The following is a 23383-nucleotide window of genomic DNA, read 5'->3' as shown; positions in this document are numbered from 1 at the left end:
AATTTCGGTTTAGAGTATTGCAGTCATTTATATTCATGACAGGGGGTTATTTCATTTCCTGTGCACATGATGCACACGGACGCAAAAAAAAATAGGATGGCGGTGTGACTCTGCAAGGTCAGACGGTCTTAATGGTGCTATTCCTCTTTTTAATTAAACAAAATGTCAAGCATAGAACAACAGGCGTTCAAATCAGCTCTATGTAAATTAAACATTAAACGTGGTGCTCAAAAGCGTGTGCGATATCCATATTGGTGTGATAAATTCACATAATATTAAAACAGGGTGGGTTGGAAAAGCAAAAAAGTAATATACATTTCTTATTAATGTCGTTGTTAAAGTACCTTTGGCTGCAAACAGCGGCAACAAAGTGATGAAGCGCCATGTCCTACTTTCATGAACGCAACACGACGAAATCGGGGAGGCAGACAAGTCACGTGAGTTTTTCGATCACGTGACATCCTGGACGTCATCATGGCCGCAGCACCACAGTGAGTTTAGCCTGCTACTTTTTTTTTCTGACAACGTTTGAAAGGCATTTACGACCTCTCTGATAATATATTTTTGGAATTAATTAAGTGTCCGTTTGTAAAACGTGTATTTTAACGTGTGCCTCGTCTACAAGAGCACCTTTAGGCCTGACTCGTGCACTCGATGAGACGTTTGTTGTCTGGCGGATTGGCTGTCATTACACATTTCTAATTGTTTTTGTTCAAATATATATTGATATTATTTAACATTAAAAATCAATTCGTCATTTTTACTCTAATTTGTATTGTTATAAGCAAAACACCGCGTTCCTTTCGACTATACTGCCAACTTTATTGCTGGAGTACTTAAAATGTCTAACAACTGTTATAGCACGTGAACACACCACAGTGCCCTGACCAAGATTGCCTATGAATTAATTATATTTAACAACTTGGACAAGCTGTAGAAAATGGAAGGATGGAACTTTCTCACTGCTTTTTAAATCCAACACATTTTACGGGGTTACAGTCATGCATGCTTAAATATTATCTCTGATAATCATTGAGCAGCTTGCTTTACGACTGGTAAATGACTGACTTCAAAATGAATGACTGGAGTCTTCAAGATAAGCTCTCGTTGCTAGATAGTGTTTGCCTAAAATAAAACATGAATAGTGCGATAAGAGTCTTTTTTATTTGGGTTATAGTTTAATTATGTGCCTAGCATAGGAAAGACCTCAATGCAGTTTGTCATTCTGACATAGCAAGTAAAAAGCACACCAGTTAAATCCAGACCACTTTGAGAAAAGTCTAGGGAAAAAAGTATTTTACCAATGAATGTGCCAGTTTTTAGTTAATCTAAACTGATTTTATTCTTATGTTTTTAAATGGAAAGTGAATACAAAATAAAATGGGGAAAAAAATTATATATATATATGTCTCAATCACACATACACCAGTGAAGTTGGCACATTGTATAATTTGTAAATAAAAACAATGATTTCCAAATCCTGTTCGACCCAACTCTCTCCTTTGAGGCACACATTAAAAGCGTTACTAAAACGGCCTTCTTTCATCTCCGTAATATCGCTAAAATTCGCTCCATTCTGTCCACTAAAGACGCTGAGATCATTATCCATGCGTTTGTTACGTCTCGCCTCGACTACTGTAACGTATTATTTTCGGGTCTCCCCATGTCTAGCATTAAAAGATTACAGTTGGTACAAAATGCGGCTGCTAGACTTTTGACAAGAACAAGAAAGTTTGATCACATTACACCTGTACTGGCTCACCTGCACTGGCTTCCTGTGCACTTAAGATGTGACTTTAAGGTTTTACTACTTACGTATAAAATACTACACGGTCTAGCTCCATCCTATCTTGCCGATTGTATTGTACCATATGTCCCGGCAAGAAATCTGCGTTCAAAGGACTCCGGCTTATTAGTGATTCCCAAAGCCCAAAAAAAGTCTGCGGGCTATAGAGCATTTTCCGTTCGGGCTCCAGTACTCTGGAATGCCCTCCCGGTAACAGTTCGCGATGCCACCTCAGTAGAAGCATTTAAGTCTCACCTTAAAACTCATTTGTATACTCTAGCCTTTAAATAGACTCCCTTTTTAGACCAGTTGATCTGCCGTTTCTTTTCTTTTTCTTCTATGTCCCACTCTCCCGTGTGGAGGGGGTCCGGTCCGATCCGGTGGCCATGTACTGCTTGCCTGTGTATCGGCTGGGGACATCGCTGCGCTGCTGGTCCGCCTCCGCTTGGGATGGTTTCCTGCTGGCTCCGCTGTGAACGGGACTCTTGCTGCTGTGTCTTGGATCCTCTTTGGACTGGACTCTCGCGACTGTGTTGTATCCATTGTGGATTGAACTTTCACAGTATCATGTTAGATCCGCTCGACATCCATTGCTTTCCTCCTCTCTAAGGTTCTCATAGTCATCATTGTCACCGATGTCCCACTGGGTGTGAGTTTTCCTACCGAGGATGTCGTGGTGGTTTGTGCAGCCCTTTGAGACACTAGTGATTTAGGGCTATATAAGTAAACATTGATTGATTGATTGATATTCAATTGAATGGACTGCAAAGACAAGATATTTAATGTTGGAACTGAGAAACTATTTTTTTTTTCTTTGCAAATAATCATTAATTTAGAATTTAGGGGCAGAAACACATTGCAAACAAGTTGGCGCAGAAGTATTTTGACCACTGTTACATGGCATTTCCTTTTAACAACACTCAGTAAACGTTTAGGAAGTGAGGAGACCAATTTTTGAAGCTTTTCAGATGGAATTCTTTCCCATTCTTGCTTGATGTACAGCTTAAGTTGTTCAACAGTCCGGGGTCTCCGTTGTGGTATTTGACGCTTCATAATGCGCCACACATTTTCAATGGGGGACTGCTCTGGACAACAGGCAGGCCAGTCTAGTACCTGCACTTTTTTACTACGAAGCCACCATTTTTGTAACACGTACAGAATGTGGCTTGGCATTGTCTTGTGAAATAAGCAGGGGCGTCCATGAAAAAGACGTTGCTTGGATGGCAACATATGTTGCTGCAAAACCTTTCAGCATTAATGGTGCCTTCACTTATGTGTAAGTTACCCATGCCTTGGGCACTAATACACCCCCATACCATCACAGATGCTGGCTTTTGAACTTTGCGCCAATAACAATCCGGATGGTTCTTTTTATCCTTGGTCCGGAGGATACGACGTCCACAGTTTCCAAAAACAATTTGAAACGTGGACTCGTCAGACCACAGAACACTTTTCCACTTTGTATCAGTCCATCTTAGATGAGCTCGGGCCCAGCGAAGCGTTTCTGGGTGTTGTTGATATATGGCTTTGGCTTTGCATAATAGCGTTTTAACTTGCACTTACAGATGTAGCGACCAACTGTAGTTACTGACAGTGGTTTTCTGAAGTGTTCCTGAGCCCATGTGGTGATATCCTTTACACACTGATGACACTTTTTGATGCAGTACCGCCTGAGAGATCGAAGGTCACAGGCATTAAATGTTGGTTTTTGGCTTACATGCAGTGATTTCTCCAGATTCTCTGAACCTTTTGAAAATATTGCGGACAGTGAAATCCCTAAATTCCTTGCAATAGTTCGTGGAGAAATGTTGTTCTTAAACAATTTGCTCACGCATTTGTTCACAAAGCGGTGACCCTCGCCCCATGTTTGTGAATGACTAAACATTTCATGGACGCTGCTTTTATACCCAATCATGGCACCCACCTGTTCCCAATTAGTCTCTTCACCTGTGGGATGTTGCAAATAAGTGTTTGATGAGCATTCCTCAACTTTCTCAGTCTTTCTTGCCACTTATGCCAGCTTTTCTTTTTAAAACATCTTGCAGGCATCAAATTCCAAATGAGCTATTATTTGCAAAAAATAAAGTTTCTCAGTTCCAATGTTAAGTATCTTGTCTTTGCAGTGCATTTAATTAAGTATAGGTTGAAACGGATTTGCAAATCCTTGTCTTCTCTTTTTATTTACCATTTACACAACGTGTCAACTTCACTGGTTTTGTACATATGTAGCTATTTTTTAAAAATGCATGACAACTTGTGCTGTGTTTAAAATGGCTATTTTACTTTATTGTCTTGTGCTTGCAGCATTTCTCAGACCAAATGTGCTGAGCACAGTTTTCAGGAAGAGATTGCGACAAAGCACTTCTTCTAAGTTATGCACCGGCACAGCACAAGGAACTTTGCCCTTTAAAATTAGAGTTGACGTGCTTGAATCCCTCACACTGTACCGAGATCACGTTATTTTATTCATTACGTGTGTCTAAGATGAGCATTGACATGCAAAAATATTGGAAATCTCCTGGGAAAATTGGTGAAAAATATGGCATTACAATATTTTACCATCTACTCAGTTTTATTGCAGTTTATGGATTTGAAACATTTTAATGTTTCCACGTAAGTGAACCTTGAAATATTGCAAATATTTATATAAAAAACATTCTGAGCTCCTTTTACGTAGCTTATAGTTGGATATCTTTTAAGCTGGCGGACATAATTTCTTCCTGGGTGGTACAGAAAGTATGAGAATGTGTGAGCTGCTGCCTGCTTTTCTTTACGTATATAATAAGTCTAGTATTTGTCAATGTGTTATTTGTTATTGTGTGAATTCCCACTTACACAATTCAACAACAAAAAAGTCATCTATTTATTATTCCATGGCAAAAGTTTGCCGGAGGCCACAGCCAATAACTTTCTTCCGATCAGAACCTTTCAAGTATCAAAAAGTTCAGCTCAACCCAACAAAATAATATAACAGGTTACCCAGAATTCCCGGTTTTCCGGGACATATTTCCCATTGAAAATGAATGGACCATTTTTCAAACTCGCAGAATTCCCACGTTTCTGAACCAATTCAAACTGTTCCACACACTCCAATCACTTTGGACAATCATACGACCATTTTCCAAGTTGAAAAAAAATTCAGGAATTCCCAGAATTCAGTCCACATTTTTTCAACAGTTTCCAACCATTCCACCTTTCAAATCATTCCTTTTTGTTGGGACAACAAATGTTTCTAATTTTTTTTCGTACAAATTCACCTTTTTTCTGAAATTCCAATCCTCAGTTCAAACTGTTACACGACAACGTTTTTCAAACGATTCAAAAAATTCCGACACCAGCCCAATAATATCTTGTAGGACAATTTTGCAAATATATTTTTTGATTCCCCGTTTTCCCAAAATCGCCAAATTTCCAGGAAATTCCGATTCAAAATATTCAAAGTTCTACAATGGCCAAAATTCGCAAAATTTTGCGCCACTTTTTTACCTGATTCAGACCTCTCAACCAGCCATGCACAGTACTCTTCCAAGATCTCGAAGGCAAAACATGTTTTCTCTTTCCCAAACATGTAAGTTTTCCCGGAATATCCAGGAATTTCATAACCTGACGCTTGCCAGATCCTTGTAGTTTGCTGAGCTCCACACAAGGATCTGGGACGTCTCACTAGTAGATGTATTTCAGAAGGCGGGGCCTTGTAAAAAAAAATTATTTGTATGTAATTGGATAAACCACTTGTCCGTTATCTTCAGTGACGTGTTACTTCAACCACTCACATCCAAATCAACCCGCGACGCTGCGAAATCCAAAACAGAACAGCCGACATATTGGATAACGACAGAACGAAAAGTCCTCTGTTCATCTTTTAAATAATTAATATTCGATAAATTCGACAAAACAGTTGCAAAGGTAGAATAAATGTCAGCACCTGATTGGTTCATTATATTTTGCTATCTTAAAGGACTTTGCATTGCCCTCGGGCCCAGATCCTGGTGTGGAGCTCAGCGAACTACCAGGATCTGGCGATTGTAAGGTTAGGAATTTCTCCCCATTGACAATGAAAAGGCAATATACAAACGTCTGCATATCCCACATTTCTCATCCGATTTGAACCGTTCCACCGTCCACACACTCCGCTCACCCTGGACATTGAAGACGGCATGTTTCCCGGTTTCAAAAATTCCCTGATTACCCGGAATTACAGAGACTTTCCCCATAATGAAAGCGAATGGGCAATATACAAAACTCTCCATAGCTCACATTTCTCGATCCGATTCGAACCGTTCCCACATCCACACACTCCACTTATCTTGGACATTCAAGCGTTTCAGTTCCACTCACATGGTTCGGTGGCTTGCACACAGGGCATTCACGCGCAATTACTATTTGTTATTTATTTGACAATTTAATAATTTTTTATTTTTGAATTATATTAAAAAAAATAATTTAGCTTCAGCGGGCTTCACGGTGGCAGAGGGGTTAGTGCGTCTGCCTCACAATACGAAGTTCCTGCAGTCCTGGGTTCAAATCCAGGCTCGGGATTTTTCTGTGTGGAGTTTGCATGTTCTCCCCGTGAATGCGTGGGTTCCCTCCGGGTACTCCGGCTTCCTCCCACTTCCAAAGACATGCACCTGGGGATAGGTTGATTGGCAACACTAAATTGGCCCTAGTGTGTGAATGTGAGTGTTGTCTGTCTATCTGTGTTGGCCCTGCGATGAGGTGGCGACTTGTCCAGGGTGTACCCTGCCTTCCGCCCGATTGTAGCTGAGATAGGCGCCAGCACCCCCCGCGACCCCGAAAGGGAATAAGCGGTAGAAAATGGATGGATGGATGGATTTAGCTTCAGCAACTTTTCTCATGCATGGCAAAATGGCTGGTGCTTAAAGGCCTACTGAAATGATATTTTCTTATTTAAACGGGGATAGCAGGTCCATTCTATGTGTCATACGTGATCATATCGCGATATTGCCATATTTTTGCTGAAAGGATTTAGTAAAGAACATCCACGATAAAGCCCTGCCTCTGCCGGAAGTAGCAGAGATGACGTCGCAAGTGTGGGGGCTTCTCACATATTCACATAGCTTATAATGGGAGCCTCCAACAAAAAGTGCTATTCAGACCGAGAAAACGACAATTTCCTCATTAATTTGAGCGAGGATGAAAGATTCGTGTTTGAGGATATTGATAGCGACCGACTAGAAAAAAAATAAAATAAAAAAAAAGTTTAAAAAAACAAAACGCGATTGGGACGGATTCCGATGTTATTAGACACATTTACTAGGATCATTCTGGGAAATCCCTTATCTTTCAATTGTGTTCCTAGTGTTTTAGTGAGTTTAGTATTACCTGATAGTCGGAAGGGTGTCTCCAGGGGTGTGTTGACACGCGGTGTCTCAGGGGAGTCGACGGCCTATGGACGACACAAGCTCAGCTTTTCTCCGGTAAGAAGCGACTTTTTAACCACAATTTTCTTACCGAAACCTGCTGGTTGACATTCCGTCTTGATTCATGCTCGCTTGACCGCGCTCTGATCCATAGTAACGTTTTACCTCCAGGAATTTTAAACAAGGAATCACAGTGTGTTTGTGTGGCTAAAGGCTAAAGCTTCCCAACTCCATCTTTCCATATTAATTGAACAAATTGCAAAAGATTCAGTAACACAGATCTCCAAAATACAGGTGCTGGTCATATTATTAGAATATCATGAAAAAGTTTATTTATTTCATTAATTCCATTTAGAAAGGCAAACTTGTAGAATGTATACATTCATTCCAAACAGACTGATACATTTCAAGTGTTTTTTGCCAAAAAGGAGATGATTATAGCTGACAACCAATGAAAACCCTAAATTCAACATCTCAGAAAATTAGAATATGGTGAAAAGGTCAGATATTGAAGACACCTGGTGCCACACTCTAATTAGCTAACTAACTCAAAACACCTGGAAAAGCCTTTGAATGGTCTCTCGTTTTGATTCTGTATGACACACAATCATGGGGAAGACTGCTGACTTGACAACTGTCCAAAAGATGACCATTGATACTTTAAAGAAGGAGGGCAAGACACAAAAGGTCATTGCCAAAGAGGTTGGATGTTCCCAGAGCTGTGTCCAAGAACATTAATAGAGAGGCGAAGGGAAGACAAAGATGTGGTAGAAAAAAGTGTACAAGCAAGAGGGATAACCGCGCCCTGGAGAGGATTGTCAAACAAAACCGATTCAAAAATGTGGGGGAGATCCACAAAGAGTGGACTGCAGCTGGAGTCAGTGCTTCAAGAACCACCACGCACCGACGTATGCAATATGGGCTTCAGCTGTCGCATTCCTTGTGTAAAGCCACTCTTGAATAAGAGACAACGTCAAAAGCGTCTCGCCTGGGTTCAAGACAAAAAGGACTGGACTGCTGCTGAGTGGTCCAAAGTTATGTTTTCAGATGAAAGTAAATTTTGTATCTCCTTTGGAAATCAAGGTCCCAGAGTCTGGAGGAAGACAGGCGAGGCACAGAATCCACATTGCCTGAAGCCCAGAGTCAAATTTCCACAATTGGTAATGGTCTGGGGTGCCATGTCATCTGCTGGTGTTGGTCCACTGTGTTTCCTGAGGTCTAGGGTCAATGCAGCAGTCTACCAGGAAGTTTTAGAACACTTTATGCTGCCTGCCGCGGACCAATTTTATGGAGGTGAAGATTTCATTTTCCAACATGACTTGGCACCTGCACACAGTGCCAAATCTACCAGTACCTGGTTTAAGGACCATGGTATCCCTGTTCTTGATTGGCCTGCAAACTCACCTGACCTTAACACCATAGAAAACCTATGGGGTATTGTGAAGCGGAAGATGCGAGATGCCAGACCCAACAATGCTGAAGAGCTGAAGGCCACTATTAAAGCAACCTGGGCTCTCATAACACCTGAGGAGTGCAACAGACTGGTGGACTCCAAGCCACGCCGTATTGCTGCAGCAATTCAGGCAAAAGGAGCTGCAACTAAGTATTGATTGGCGCACATGCTGAAACTTTCCATGTTCATACTTTTCAGTTGGCCCACATTTCTAAAAAATATTTTTTGGTACTAGTCGTAACTAATATTCTAATTTTCTGAGATACAGAATTTGGGATTTTCAGTAATTGTCAGTACTAATCATTAAAATTTTAAGAACTAAACATTTCAAATATATCTCTATGTGTGTAATGAATTGATATAATATGTAAGTTTCACGTTCTGAATATAATTACTGAAATAAATCAACTTTTTCATGATATTCTAATAATATGAACAGCACCTGTATGTGTAATCATGCTGTTAAAGCAGACGACATTTATCTGTGTGTGTGTGCAGCGCTCATACTTCCTAAAAACCTGTGATGTCTTGCGTACACGTCATCATTACACGACGTTTCCAGGACGAAACTCCCGGGAAATTTAAAATTGTAATTTAGTGTACTAAAAAGGCCGTATTGGCATGTGTTGCAATGTTAATATTTCATCATTGATATACGCTGAGACGCTGAGATCATTATCCATGCGTTTGTTACGTCTCGCCTCGACTACTGTAACGTATTATTTTCTGGTCTCCCCATGTCTAGCATTAAAAGATTACAGTTGGTACAAAATGCGGCTGCTAGACTTTTGACAAGAACAAGAAAGTTTGATCACATTACACCTGTACTGGCTCACCTGCACTGGCTTCCTGTGCACTTAAGATGTGACTTTAAGGTTTTACTACTTACGTATAAAATACTACACGGTCTAGCTCCATCCTATCTTGCCGATTGTATTGTACCATATGTCCCGGCAAGAAATCTGCGTTCAAAGGACTCCGGCTTATTAGTGATTCCCAAAGCCCAAAAAAAGTCTGCGGGCTGTAGAGCTTTTTCATTTCGGGCTCCAGTACTCTGGAATGCCCTCCCGGTAACAGTTCGAGATGCTACCTCAGTAGAAGCATTTAAGTCTCACCTTAAAACTCATTTGTATACTCTAGCCTTTAAATAGACCTCCTTTTTAGACCAGTTGATCTGCCGTTTCTTTTCTTTTTCTTCTATGTCCCACTCTCCTTTGTGGAGGGAGTCCGGTCCGATCCGGTGGCCATGTACTGCTCGCCTGTGTATCGGCTGGGGACATCTCTGCGCTGCTGATCAGCCTCCGCTTGGGATGGTTTCCTGCTGGCTCCGCTGTGAACGGGACTCTCGCTGCTGTGTTGGATCCGCTTTGGACTGGACTCTCGCGACTGTGTTGGATCCATTATGGATTGATCTTTCACAGTATCATGTTCTCATATGTTCTCATAGTCATCAGTATCATCAGTATCACAGTATCATGTTCTCATAGTCATTATTGTCACCGACGTCCCACTGGGTCATTATTGTCACCGATGTCCCACTGGGTGTGAGTTTTCCTTGCCCTTATGTGGGCCTACCGAGGATGTCGTAGTGGTTTGTGCAGCCCTTTGAGACACTAGTGATTTAGGGCTATATAAGTAAACATTGATATAAACTATCAGACTGCGTGGTGGGTAGTAGTGGCTTTCAGTAGGCTTTTAAGCAGTGCTTGTTGCTATCTAATTAACTAACTGTGTGTACTTTTTCATACTTAATACACTATGTTGCCAAAAGTATTTGGCCACCAATCCAAATGATGAGAATCAGGTGTCCTAATCAAGCACTTAGGCATGGAGACTGTTTCTACAAACATTTGTGAAAGAATGGGCCGCTTTCAGGAGCTCAGTGATTTCCAGCGTGGAGAGGCGTTCTCTGGAGTGATGAGTCACGCTTTTCCATCTGGCAATCTGATGGGCGATCCCGGGTTTGGAGTTTGCCAGGAGAACGGTGCATAGGACTGGATTCTGCAGAGTGAGAAATTTGGTAGAGGAGGAATTATCAATCAATCAATCAATCAATGTTTATTTATATAGCCCCAAATCACAAATGTCTCAAAGGACTGCACAAATCATTACGACTACCACATCCTCGGAAGAACCCACAAAAGGCCAGGGAAAACTCACACCCAGTGGGCAGGGAGAATTCACACGCAGTGGGACGCCAGTGACAATGCTGACTATGAGAAACCTTGGAGAGGACCTCAGATGTGGGCAACCCCCCCCCCCTCTAGGGGACCGAAAGCAATGGATGTCGAGCGGGTCTAACATGATACTGTGAAAGTTCAATCCATAGTGGCTCCAACACAGCCGCGAGAGTTCAGTTCAAGCGGATCCAAGACAGCAGCGAGAGTCCCGTCCACAGGAGACCATCTCAAGCGGAGGCGGATCAGCAGCGTAGAGATGTCCCCAACCGAAACAGGCGAGCGGTCCATCCTGGGTCTCGACTCTGGAGAGCCAGTACTTCATCCATGGTCATCGGACCGGACCCCCTCCACAAGGGAGGGGGGGACATAGGAGAAAGAAAAGAGGCGGCAGATCAACTGGTCTGAAAAGGAGGTCTATTTAAAGGCTAGAGTATACAGATGAGTTTTAAGGTGAGACTTAAATGCTTCTACTGAGGTAGCATCTCGAACTGTTACCGGGAGGGCATTCCAGAGTACTGGAATTATGGTGTGGGGTTGCTTTTCAGGAGTTGGGCTTGACCCATTAGTTCCAGTAAAAGGAACTTTGAATGTGCTAGGGCAGTGGTCCCCAACCTATTTTTATCCGCGGACCGGTCAACGCTTAATAATTTGTCCCACGGCCCGGGGGGTGGGGGTCCTTTTTTTTTTCTTTTTGTTTGTTTTTTCTTCTTTGTCATGAAAAAGGGAGGTTTTTGTGGTTGGTGCACTAATTAGAAGTGCATATTGTGTTTTTTTATGTTAATTTAATTATTATTATTATTATTTTTTTTTTTAAGAAAAAAATTCTTCTGCGGCCCGGTACCAATCAGGCCACGGCCCGGTGGTTGGGGACCACTGTGCTAGGGCACCAAATCATTTTGGACAATTCCATGCTCCCAACCTTTTGGGAACAGTTTGGAGCGGGCCACTTCCTCTTCCAACATGACTGTGCACCAGTGCACAAAGCAAGGTCCATAAAGACATGGATGACAGAGTCTGGTGTGGATGAACTTGACTGGCCTGCACAGAGTCCTGACCTGAACCCGATAGAACACCTTTGGGATGAACTACTGAGACTGAAAGCCAGGCCTTCTTGACCAACATCAGTGTGTGACCTAATGAGTGTACAAAGCAAACGTCCTGACCTCAACTTGGCTCAGTGTGCCAAACACTGCACCTACAGGAAACAGATGTTTGAGCAATAACGAACTTAACAGGAAACCAAGCAAACACTGCACATACAGGAAACAGATGCTTGAGCAACAACCAACTTTACAGTAAACTAAGAGTAGTTCCTAGACACGACACACATAGCAACTGACGTCAGTCAGTGGACTGACCAATCAGATAACTACTGGCACAGGGTATATAGCTGCTGTACAACAAACTCTCAGACAGATCGCTTTGGGTTTTCCTGGTACTACTGTTCAAGTGTACTATACGATCTCCGCTCTCTGCAGACTGCGTTAAATAAAATACTTCTACTCGACTCAACTCCTGCCTCCTCGAAATGTTTTCCTGCTCCCGGCCCGGGTGAGACGGAACTGAAAGTGCGTCTCAACAGACCTCACCAATGCGCTTTTGGAAGAATGGTGGAAAAATCCAATAAACACACTCCGCAACCTTGTGGACAGCCTTCCCAGAACAGTTGCAAAAGGGTAACCAACATTATATTGAACTCTATGTGTTAGGAAAGGGATGACACTTCAAGGTCATATGTAAGTCCAGGCAGGTGGCCAAATACTTTTGGCAATATAGTGTACTTGTGTAAAATGTGTACATATTGTTCTTGCTGACTTAGTTATGTTGCGGTTGTAAAAAAAAAAAGTCAGATACTGATTAAAAAAAAAGGCAGACAGGTATTGACGCCGATAGGGTTGTGTCTAGACTCAGGCAATAGCAAGCTTTGCAAAATAAAACTGTTGCAGGTTTATGAAATGACCTTGAGAACAGTCCAGCCGGGATCAGATTAAGTTGCCTTATCGCTGCAGAGATTTCTTACCTATCAAGCTGCCGTGTTACAAGCTTGTCAAAGTACTGTCCTAATCTTTACTTGGCCGGGGCGACTCTTCACACCCCTTCAAATCTTATTGTGTTTTATCTGAAGGATTATCTACACGTCACGGCAACACAACACACACAAAAAAAGCAATATCAGTGCAGCCTTCATATTTTACACACGGTATTGGAAAATAGTGCTGAGCTTGAAAAGAAAAAAAAACATACAAACCTTGGGAGAGTTTTTCATGTAAAGAATGAAAAGACCTTGATGTTTTGTGTTTTTTTTTTCATCATTCTTCATTTCGGATGATAAGGTCAGTCTAGGAGGAAGCAAATCTCGACACACAAAAGGCACAATACCCAGACAAACAGTGTGACGCAGACTGAACAAAGTAACTTCAACGCTGCCATATGCATGCCAGGCCAGTAATTGGCGATGTCATTAGGACTGCAAAGAAACTTTAACTTTAAGTCTCATCTTAAAACTCATCTGTATACTCTAGCCTTTAAATAGACCTCCTTTTTAGACCAGTTGATCTGCCGCTTCTTTTCTTTCTCCTATGTCCCCCCCTCCCTTGTGGAGGGGGTCCGGTCCGATGACCATGGATGAAGTACTGACTGTCCAGAGTCGAGACCCAGGATGGACCGCTCGTCGGGACCCAGGATGGACCGCTCGCCTGTATCGGTTGGGGACATCTCTACGCTGCTGATCCGCTTGAGATGGTTTCCTGTGGACGGGACTCTCACTGCTGTCTTGGAGCCACTATGGATTGAACTTTCACAGTATCATGTTAGACCCGCTCGACATCCATTGCTTTCGGTCCCCTAGAGGGGGGGGGTTGCCCACATCTGAGGTCCTCTCCAAGGTTTCTCATAGTCAGCATTGTCACTGGCGTCCCACTGAATGTGAATTCTCCCTGCCCACTGGGTGTGAGTTTTCCTTGCCCTTTTGTGGGTTCTTCCGAGGATGTTGTAGTCGTAATGATTTGTGCAGTCCTTTGAGACATTTGTGATTTGGGGCTATATAAATAAACATTGATTGATTGATTGATTCTTCTGCTCTCTGACAAAACGGCTTTTGATTAGCTTTTGATCGATGACTTGTCTCAATTAGTCACTGAATGAAAATAAAAAATGACAATAAAAAATGTATATTGTTTGTCCGCTCAAAAAATGTATTTGGGAGAACCGGGACGTTTAAAAATGGGTGTCAAAGTTGACATTTTTCCTGTTATCGTTGATATGATATTGATCTGAATGGAACACTAATAATAGGCTGCAACTATCGATTATTTTAGTAGTTGAGTAATCCATCACGTAGGTTGTTGGATTAATCGAGTAATTGGATTAAAATACACTTTATAGTCTCAATGCATATTTAGGGAAACATTTTGAAATAAAATAAGATTGTTCTACTTGCCATAACCTTTATTACCTTCTGTTTACCTTAATTAACCTTTTATTTAAATGTGTTTACCGTTTTATTTACATTTCATTTACCAACTATGTATATTATTTCAGCTTCTCTTTTTTACTTTCTATTGGGTTTTTGTACCTTTCTCTACCTTCTATTTACCTTTTATTCACCCTCTTACCTTCACCTTATATTGATGTTTTACCTTCTATTTACTTTCTAGTTACCCTATTTCACCTTATAATGCAATTGCTTTACCTTCTTTTACCTTTTAGGTATTTTACCTTCTTTTACCCTTTATCTACTTTTTTATTTTAAATTGACCTTTTTTAGCCTTCTATTGACCCTTTACCTTTTTTTTTACTATCCATTTAACTTGTTGTACTTCTGTTTACCTTACATGTACCTGGGTTTTTATTTTTACGTTCTTTTGACTTCTATTGACCTTTTACCTTATATTTATCCTTTACCTTCTTTTACCTCTTTTTAACTTGTTTTACTTTCTTTTTATGAGGTCTGGATTTTATAAATGTTCATTAGTCACACATTTAACAATTAATCAAAGCAACAGAATATAAATACAAATATTTTTTCTAATATAACTAATTGATTGAAACCAGGGATTAAAAAACTGTGGTACTTGGTAAATCAAATAATCCCCTTATTAAAGTACGGTGTTTAATTTCCTATATTCAAACACAGTGTTACAGTTCAAATGGTGTGTAATGTGACAGTGGGCAAAATATTAAATAATAATGTAAAATAAAACCTCTGCCTTGTTTTTAACGAATACTTAGGCCTACTACACAACTGTATTTTATTATTGGTCATTATAGTGGTACTCTTATTTTTTTTCTGAGATGATACTTGGTGAAAAAAGCTTAAAACCCCCCGATTTAATCGATTAATCGTTGCAGTACTTGACACTATGATACATTTATTTCAATTAAATACTCCTGTAAATCTCAAGTTATGTACAGAGTATGTCTGCATTCTTCCCCTCTTGGCTGACATTGTCAGATTACACAGCCTTGTCCCCAACCAGCCTTACAGTAATTATTGCTAGTGGTCAGGGGTCAGGACCTCCCGCTGCAGATGGATCCTGTGATAGTGTTTACTCACATGTCTCCTCTGTACTCAGCCATGCAATCATTGGTCCATATAGTTGCCAACGTGTGTATGTTGTGTGTGTGTGTTTGTGTTTGGTATCTGTGTCCGTGCGTACGTATGCGATAATAGGGATTTGGGTCACCGGGGTATTGTTTTTAACTTTGTAAAGAACTTTGCGTAGCATTACTTTTATGTATGAATAGCGCTTTATAAATAAAGTTTGATTGATTGATTGACTTTAATTAACTTAATGTTTTATACACAAGTGTACAGTTAGTTCAATCAATCAATCAATCAATGTTTACTTATATAGCCCTAAATCACTAGTGTCTCAAAGGGCTGCACAAACCACCACGACATCCTAGGCCCACATAAGGGCAAGGAAAACTCACACCCAGTGGGACATCGGTGACAATAATGACCCAGTGGGACGTCGGTGACAATAATGACTATGAGAACCTTAGAGAGGAGGAAAGCAATGGATGTCGAGCGGGTCTAACATGATACTGTGAAAGTTCAATCCACAATGGATCCAACACAGTCGCGAGAGTCCAGTCCAAAGCGGATCCAACACTGCAGCGAGAGTCCCGTTCACAGCGGAGCCAGCAGGAAACCATCCCAAGCGGAGGCGGATCAGCAGCGCAGAGATGTCCCCAGCCGATACACAGGCAAGCAGTACATGGCCACCGGATCGGACCGGACCCCCTCCACAGGGGAGAGTGGGACATAGAAGAAAAAGAAAAGAAACAGCAGATCAACTGGTCTAAAAAGGGAGTCTATTTAAAGGCTAGAGTATACAAATGAGTTTTAAGGTGAGACTTAAATGCTTCTACTGAGGTGGCATCTCGAACTTTTACCGGGAGGGCATTCCAGAGTACTGGAGCCCGAACGGAAAACGCTCTATAGCCCGCAGACTTTTTTGGGGCTTTGGGAATCACTAGCAAGCCGGAGTCCTTTGAACGCAGATTTCTTGCCGGGACATATGGTACAATACAATCGGCAAGATAGGATGGAGCTAGACCGTGTAGTATTTTATACGTAAGTAGTAAAACCTTAAAGTCACATCTTAAGTGCACAGGAAGCCAGTGCAGGTGAGAAATAAACACCCTTGGCAACTAAGAACACTACTTCGGTTTGACCAGATGTCTGCTTTTGGCATGTATGTTATAAGTAGTGATACTGGTTGTTTTTTTTAAACTTTAATTTGAAGCCTGCCTATTCAGGCTCCAAAATACCATTATCATGTAACCCGACAGTTTGTTTCCGTACAGTTATGACAATACTATTAAAAAGACATGTACCTTTGCACTCTCTCTGCTGTTTTTGTTTCAGACCGCTCTATTGGCTGGGCAAAGAAACCCTCAGAGTGTCCGCTGCCCTTTTCGCGGAGAACCGCCGGCGTCTGTGCAACGGGCTGAAAAGCAAAGGCGGCGTGGAGGCCCGCTCGGTTGTGGTGCTGCAAGGCGGGGAGCAGCAACAGAGGCACTGCACTGACACAGACCTCCTCTTCAGGCAGGTTGGTGGTCTTCATCTGATTCACTTGGGTGGTTCTCTTTAACTTTACAGCCCCCTGTAGGGGAAACAGTGACACCAAACAATCAAAAAAGTAGTTTTATCCTTTTACAGCTGTTGGTCTGAGTTGACCGCGTAAAAGTGTTTTTCTGAGAATGACTTGAATGAAATGTTTGTCTTGTTTATCGAGGAATGTAGTTAATCATAGTACTGGCATCCAATGTTATTAAAAAAGGTATTGATTTTGAAATCGAGAATCAATTCTGAATCACGTCATTAACCCCAAGAATGGAATAGTGGGCTCCCCAAAGATTCATTAATTATTTGAACTGTAACACTGTGTTTAAATATAGGAAATTAAACACTGTACTTTAATAAGGGGATTATTTGACTTACCAAGTACCACAGTTTTTTTAATTCCTGGTTTCAATCAATTGGTTGTATTAGAAACAAGATTTGTATTTATATTCTGTTGCTTTGATTAATTGTTAAATGTGTGTGACTAATGAAAATTTATCAAATCCAGACCTCATAGAGGAAAGTAAAACAAGTTAAATAGAGGTAAAAGAAGGTAAAGGGTAAATTTAAGGTAAAAGGTCAATAGAATTGGGGCTTCACGGTGGCAGAGGGGTTAGTGCGTCTGCCTCACAATACGAAGTTCCTGCAGTCCTGGGTTCAAATCCAGGCTCGGGATCTTTCTGTGTGGAGTTTGCATGTTCTCCCCGTGAATGCGTGGGTTCCCTCCGGGTACTCCGGCTTCCTCCCACCTCCAAAGACATGCACCTGGGGATAGGTTGATTGGCAACACTAAATTGGCCCTAGTGTGTGAATGTGAGTGTGAATGTTGTCTGTCTATCTGTGTTGGCCCTGCGATGAGGTGGCGACTTGTCCAGGGTGTACCCTGCCTTCCGCCCGATTGTAGCTGAGATAGGCGCCAGCGCCCCCCGCGACCCCGAAAGGGAATAAGCGGTAGAAAATGGATGGATGGATGGTCAATAGAAGTCAAAAGAACGTAAAAATAAAAACCCTGTTAAATGTAAGGTAAACAGAGGTACAAGAAGTTAAATGGATAGTATAAAAAGGATAAAGGGTCAATAGAAGGCTAAAAAAGGTCACTTTAAAATATGTGCATTTGTATTGAACCGTTTCGGTCTGGTTCGGAGGTGTATCGAACGAGTTTCCACACAGACATATGAAGTAGCGTACCGCACGTTGTGTAAACAATGCACATCAAGGCACAACACACGGCATGCTAGCAGCGACCGGGCTACGATAGACTGACCATACCTCCTCTTTTCAGCGCATGTGTCCTCTTTTGCAGGACTGTCCGGGTGGAGTTTCTTTAAAGCCTCAAATGTCTGGCATTTAAAGTTAGAGTTGGGTGCATTAACAATGTACGTTCAGAGTTAAGAAGGGGTTCAAAACAAAACAAATTGTGCACGCAGCAGCATTTGTGAGGGAGGGCCAGCGACAGAGAGAGCGAGAAAGTTATGATAAACGCGCATGCGTCGCCAGGCTCTGCTTTTTACCCATAGATTTATCAGATTTTATTTGTTATTATCTATAGCAGGGGTGCCCACAGCTAATGTTTTAAAGGCCCACAGCACATTCTAAAATACTATTAAAATAAAAAAAAACATAACAAAAGTGAAATAAAAAAGCTTAAAGGCTCAATGTAATTTCGAAAAAGTTGCAATGTTGACTAATGAAACAAAGCTGTGTTTTTTCTCTCAAACTGTCATTGCTCAAAACATAATATTGAATCAAAATAAATGTTATTATGAATTATTGACCTATCCAAGGTTCCCATTACTTCACATCAAATATTCCACTAAGAAAAATATTTTTGCTAGAAGATTTTGCAAATTTGGTAAATAAATAACCCAAAAAATTTACATTTTCTGGTTTTCTTACTGTACCAAAAATTAACCGAACCGTGTCCTCTAAACCGAGGTACGTACTAAACGGAAATGTTTGTGTACCGTTACACCCTTAATATATATATATATATATATATATATATATATATATATATATATATATATATATATATATATATATATATATATAAGTGTAAGAGCAGGGAAACCTGCAAAACAGGCTTACAAGGATGAAATAGCCTCTGTGTTTTTCCTGACCTAACGTGTGTGTGTGTATTTATATAAATAAGAATAGGGCTGTCAAATTTAACAAGTAAGCACATGTGATTAATCACAAAAACAATTGCATTATTCATGTATAAATATCGGGCTTCACGGTGGCAGAGGGGTTAGTGCGTCTGCCTCACAATACGAAGTTCCTGCAGTCCTGGGTTCAAATCCAGGCTCGGGATCTTTCTGTGTGGAGTTTGCATGTTCTCCCCGTGAATGTGTGGGTTCCCTCCGGGTACTCCGGCTTCCTCCCACTTCCAAAGACATGCACCTGGGGATAGGTTGATTGGCAACACTAAATTGGCCCTAGTGTGTGAATGTTGTCTGTCTATCTGTGTTGGCCCTGCAATGAGGTGGCGACTTGTCCAGGGTGTACCCCGCCTTCCGCCCGATTGTAGCTGAGATAGGCGCCAGCGCCCCCCGCGACCCCGAAAGGGAATAAGCGGTAGAAAATGGATGGATGGATGGATGTATAAATGTCAATTAATCACTCAATTGTTTTATTTTTTGCCATTTTAGTTTCTTATCGCAGCACAAGATATTTAAAATTTGTTGTGCTGCGATAATGAAATACAGTCGCCCATTGTTTGTCACTGTTAATTGGTTCTGGGCCTGACCCCAATAAATTTGAATAATTATGAATCAGATATTTTCATAATTACAGAATTTAAAAAACTGCTGGCTACCTTCCAAATATAAAATGTGTGATCGGCCCAGGTCCAGTTTTGTGTACGATGAACCTGTTACTAATGCAGACTGAACAGTTTGTTTTTTTCAATGTTTACAACATTGGTTCTGTTTGTGAATTATTTCAAGATCAGGAGACAGAACGTCATTCAAAGCACGTAATGAACGCCCGGTCACATTGTATGATCTGCCATCCCCGCTGTTATTCCTGGTATCTTGGAGTACTCAGCCATGTATTAACCAGTGCCTTTGTTCCCAAAAGAAATCCAATTTCCACTTATTCATTTTGACCTTCCCGCTTTGTACTTTCTTTGCTGACTAATGTCTGCAGGAGTCCTTCTTCCACTGGGCATTTGGGGTCACAGAGGCTGACTGCTATGGAGCCATTGAAGTGGACTCTGGCAAATCCCTGCTATTTGTTCCCAAACTGCCCCACAGCTACGCCACTTGGATGGGAGAGTGAGTGTGTTAGCCTCCTAAAATCTTAATGAGTGTGTTTTCTCCTTGACCGTGTCCGCACAAACGGGACTGGTGTGGGCTTTTCATCACCAGCGTGTGTTTTTTTCCTTGTGTTGACAGGATCTTTACCAAGGAGCACTTTGGGAAAAAGTACGCCGTGGATGAGGTGCACTACTCCACCGATGTGAGTCCTCTGGTCGTACCTCCACTGTTTTGTAACCTTAGTTCTGCACAGACACAAGGTTTCTGCAGCAGAATAAGAAAACAAAACTCAAATATTTCTCTAAAAAACAATGTACCAACATGCTTCTTTTTTTTTTTTTTTTGTCCTATCCAGCTTCTCAGGCAAATCATATAGTTGATGTCGATGCCCATATCAGCTGTTCAGATTTACTTTACAAAAGAGAAGTGTAGGATACTTCTCTTGCCTTATTTGAATTTGACTTTATTAAATGTATTTATATTATCATTTGGTGCAGCCGGGCCGGAGCAGGAGGAGATAAGAGGGGAAAAAAAGGAGGACAGAGTGGGGAATTGTGGGGACAAGAAGGGGATTAGACAGAGACAAAAACAACAACAGCAAACACAACAACAATAGAACAACACCAGCACATACGATATGTACAACAACATGCTTCTTAAAGATTTCCAAAGTTTGCGGATAAATATTTATGATATATGACCAAAATAGTATCAATATCACAGAGATTCCCGAGCCATTTTGAGAGATAATGAGGAAGCGTGATCGCGTGACATTGCGCTAGGACCCACGGATCCCTTCCCCATCAACAACAATGCTAATCAAGCAGACTCTGTGAGAGTCGTTGGGAAAAAATTATGATCCAGAAGCTTATATTTTTGAGCCCGAACTCAAAAAGGATGAACAATAAGTTTTACAAGCCGACTGCGACCCGGTGGATGCAGCTTTATTGTAACGCTATTACATTAGCAGCATTGCTAGCTGCTAAACATACAAACTAGCCATAACAAACCATATTAAAAAAAAACACTTACTGTAGTATTTTATCTTTCTCTGAGATGCCGAGCGACGGTACGCTCACATAATCCCGTTTAGATGAAGAATCAATCACAATCCTGATAATGGGTTAAAAAATAAATTCCAGCAGGAAGCGTGTTTTGGGGTCTTTTTTGCAATCGCGCGGACGTGAAAGTCGACCAGCCTGTTAGACCATGGCCACATTTGCCTACAAGCCGGTGAGAGATGCATGAATTATTATCTAGAAATTACTTTTTGAGAATTTTAGACCAAGCAGAAGCAGCCGCGGCTCAGTGTGTCAACAATAGCAGTGTAAACTAGCATTCGCTCACTGTTTTTTTTTTTGTCGATACACTCAGCCCTGTCTTGACGCTGCTTGAGCTCCGATCCGAACGTTTGTATTTTGGCTTTTTTTTTTTTTAATAATTATTATTCTGCTGTAGCCCCGCCGTTTATTATAAACATATTCAAACCGACAGTTTTATATTTTATGTAAATGTCTTTACATAAAATCGACAGCTAAAATAGGCCGTCTGCTTTGCCGCTCATAATAACAATATCACTCATATTTGGATACTTTTTAGGTCACGACACTTAAATGGAGTATTGTTGGTGCTTTCTGGCTGTTTTTGGAGAGAGTACATTGGGCGCAATAGAATTAAGTTAAAGTACCAATGATTGTCACACACACACACTCGGTGTGGTAAAATGTGTCCTCTGCATTTTTTCCCATCCCCTTGTTCACACCCTGGGAGGTGAGGGGAGCAGTGAGCAGCAGCGGTGGCCGCGCCTGGGTATCATTTTGCTCATTTAACCCCCAATTCCAACCCTTGATGCTCAGTGCCGAGCAGGGAGGTAATTGGTCCCATTTTTATAGTATTTGGTATGACTCGTCAGGGGTTTGATCTCACGACCTACCGATCTCAGGGCGGACACTCTAATCACAAGACCACTGAGCACTGAGAGCACCCTAAAAAAGCCAAAAGTGTTTTTTCCTTCTTGTATATCGTTCCAATTTTTGCGTATTTGCAGTATGACTAATCTGATAACATGGTCAGAGTGCAGAAACGATGACAATCTCTGAAAAAAGGCAAAGCGGAAAATTCAGAATGGCTGACTGAATGTGTGGCATTTTGCAGTGTTTAACCAGTGTTTTAACATACTTTCTGAGTTGTAAATACAACTGGATATGGTTTATGAAACAATGAAAAGCAATTAAGTATACAAAGTCAACTTGTTTGTCCACTCTACTGGTACGTCAATGAGGTCCAGATTTGCAAAAGATATGTGTATCAGAGATTTTACATGCAAGCTGTTTAAATCCGATACTTGTTCTTCTGACCGATATTGATATTCGATTGGGACACCCTTAAAAAAAATCTCTACACTAGTCAAATATCCTCAATCAGACATAGTGATCTATTGTTTTAAGGATGCACTGCAAAAACACTAAATTAAGATCCTCTCTATGACAAAAACCCGCTGATTTTAATAAGGTATCTAGTGTAAAAATGCAAGTCAAATATGTTCTATATTTGAAGTGTCCTAACTGTTTTCCCTAAGGTCCGCATAATAAAAAGTCAAAGTAGGCGGCGGCCATTTGGATATTTGTTATTATGTAAAAAAATAAAAAATGCTAAAAACAGAAATTACATATGTTTAAATACCAAACTTAGTGTCAGCTTTATGGTGTATGTGACAAGGTGTAATAATATTAGTTGTTTCAGGGTTGTCCAAATATGATCAGGGAGACATTTGCAGACAGCAGCTCAGGTTTTATCTGGAAAAAAAAACAGTAAAAATGTAAGAAAAAAAGTGCAATAAGACATACTGTAATGATAAAAAGCTGAAACTTTGACACTAATAATAGTAAATTTGTCACTTATAACACAAAGCTGGCAGTAAGTTTTAATATATAATGTCTGTTTGTAGCATTTAACAAATAAAAATTGTCAAAATTTGGAAACTTGTCACGTTTCATGTGTCAGGTAAATTGTGAAAAATTGGGCCATATGAATCCCCTTCCTACTGTACGTCCATATGCTATTTTACAGATTTCTTTTTCCCAACAAAATGTTGCAGGCCAACAAAACTCGAGCTGCTGGCCACACATTTGACACCTCTGTTCTGTTTGAAAGGAGCACGCTTAAACCAGCTGAGCTCCAGACAGGGCTTGCAAATGCTGGTGGCGTCATAGTCCGTTAAAAAGATGTCGGTCCGAGTGTGTTTGCATGT

The 23383-nt window shown here is 41.0% G+C and overlaps 1 protein-coding gene across 1 annotated transcript in view; it reads left to right on the top strand.

Annotated features, from left to right (window-relative positions):
- Window positions 1-357: 357 nt before the first annotated feature.
- Window positions 358-23383, top strand: part of LOC133536265 (xaa-Pro dipeptidase-like) — a 62479-nt gene continuing 39453 nt past the window's right edge. The window contains exons 1-4 of the mRNA XM_061876676.1: window positions 358-491; window positions 16676-16859; window positions 20024-20151; window positions 20272-20335. Of these exons, the coding sequence (XP_061732660.1) occupies window positions 475-491; window positions 16676-16859; window positions 20024-20151; window positions 20272-20335 (393 nt within the window). The 5' untranslated portion in view covers window positions 358-474. The remainder of the gene's footprint in view (window positions 492-16675; window positions 16860-20023; window positions 20152-20271; window positions 20336-23383) is intronic.

This window comes from Nerophis ophidion, linkage group LG02, assembly GCF_033978795.1.
Source record: "Nerophis ophidion isolate RoL-2023_Sa linkage group LG02, RoL_Noph_v1.0, whole genome shotgun sequence".
NCBI lineage: Eukaryota > Metazoa > Chordata > Actinopteri > Syngnathiformes > Syngnathidae > Nerophis > Nerophis ophidion.
This window is presented reverse-complemented; position numbering and strand designations above follow the sequence as displayed.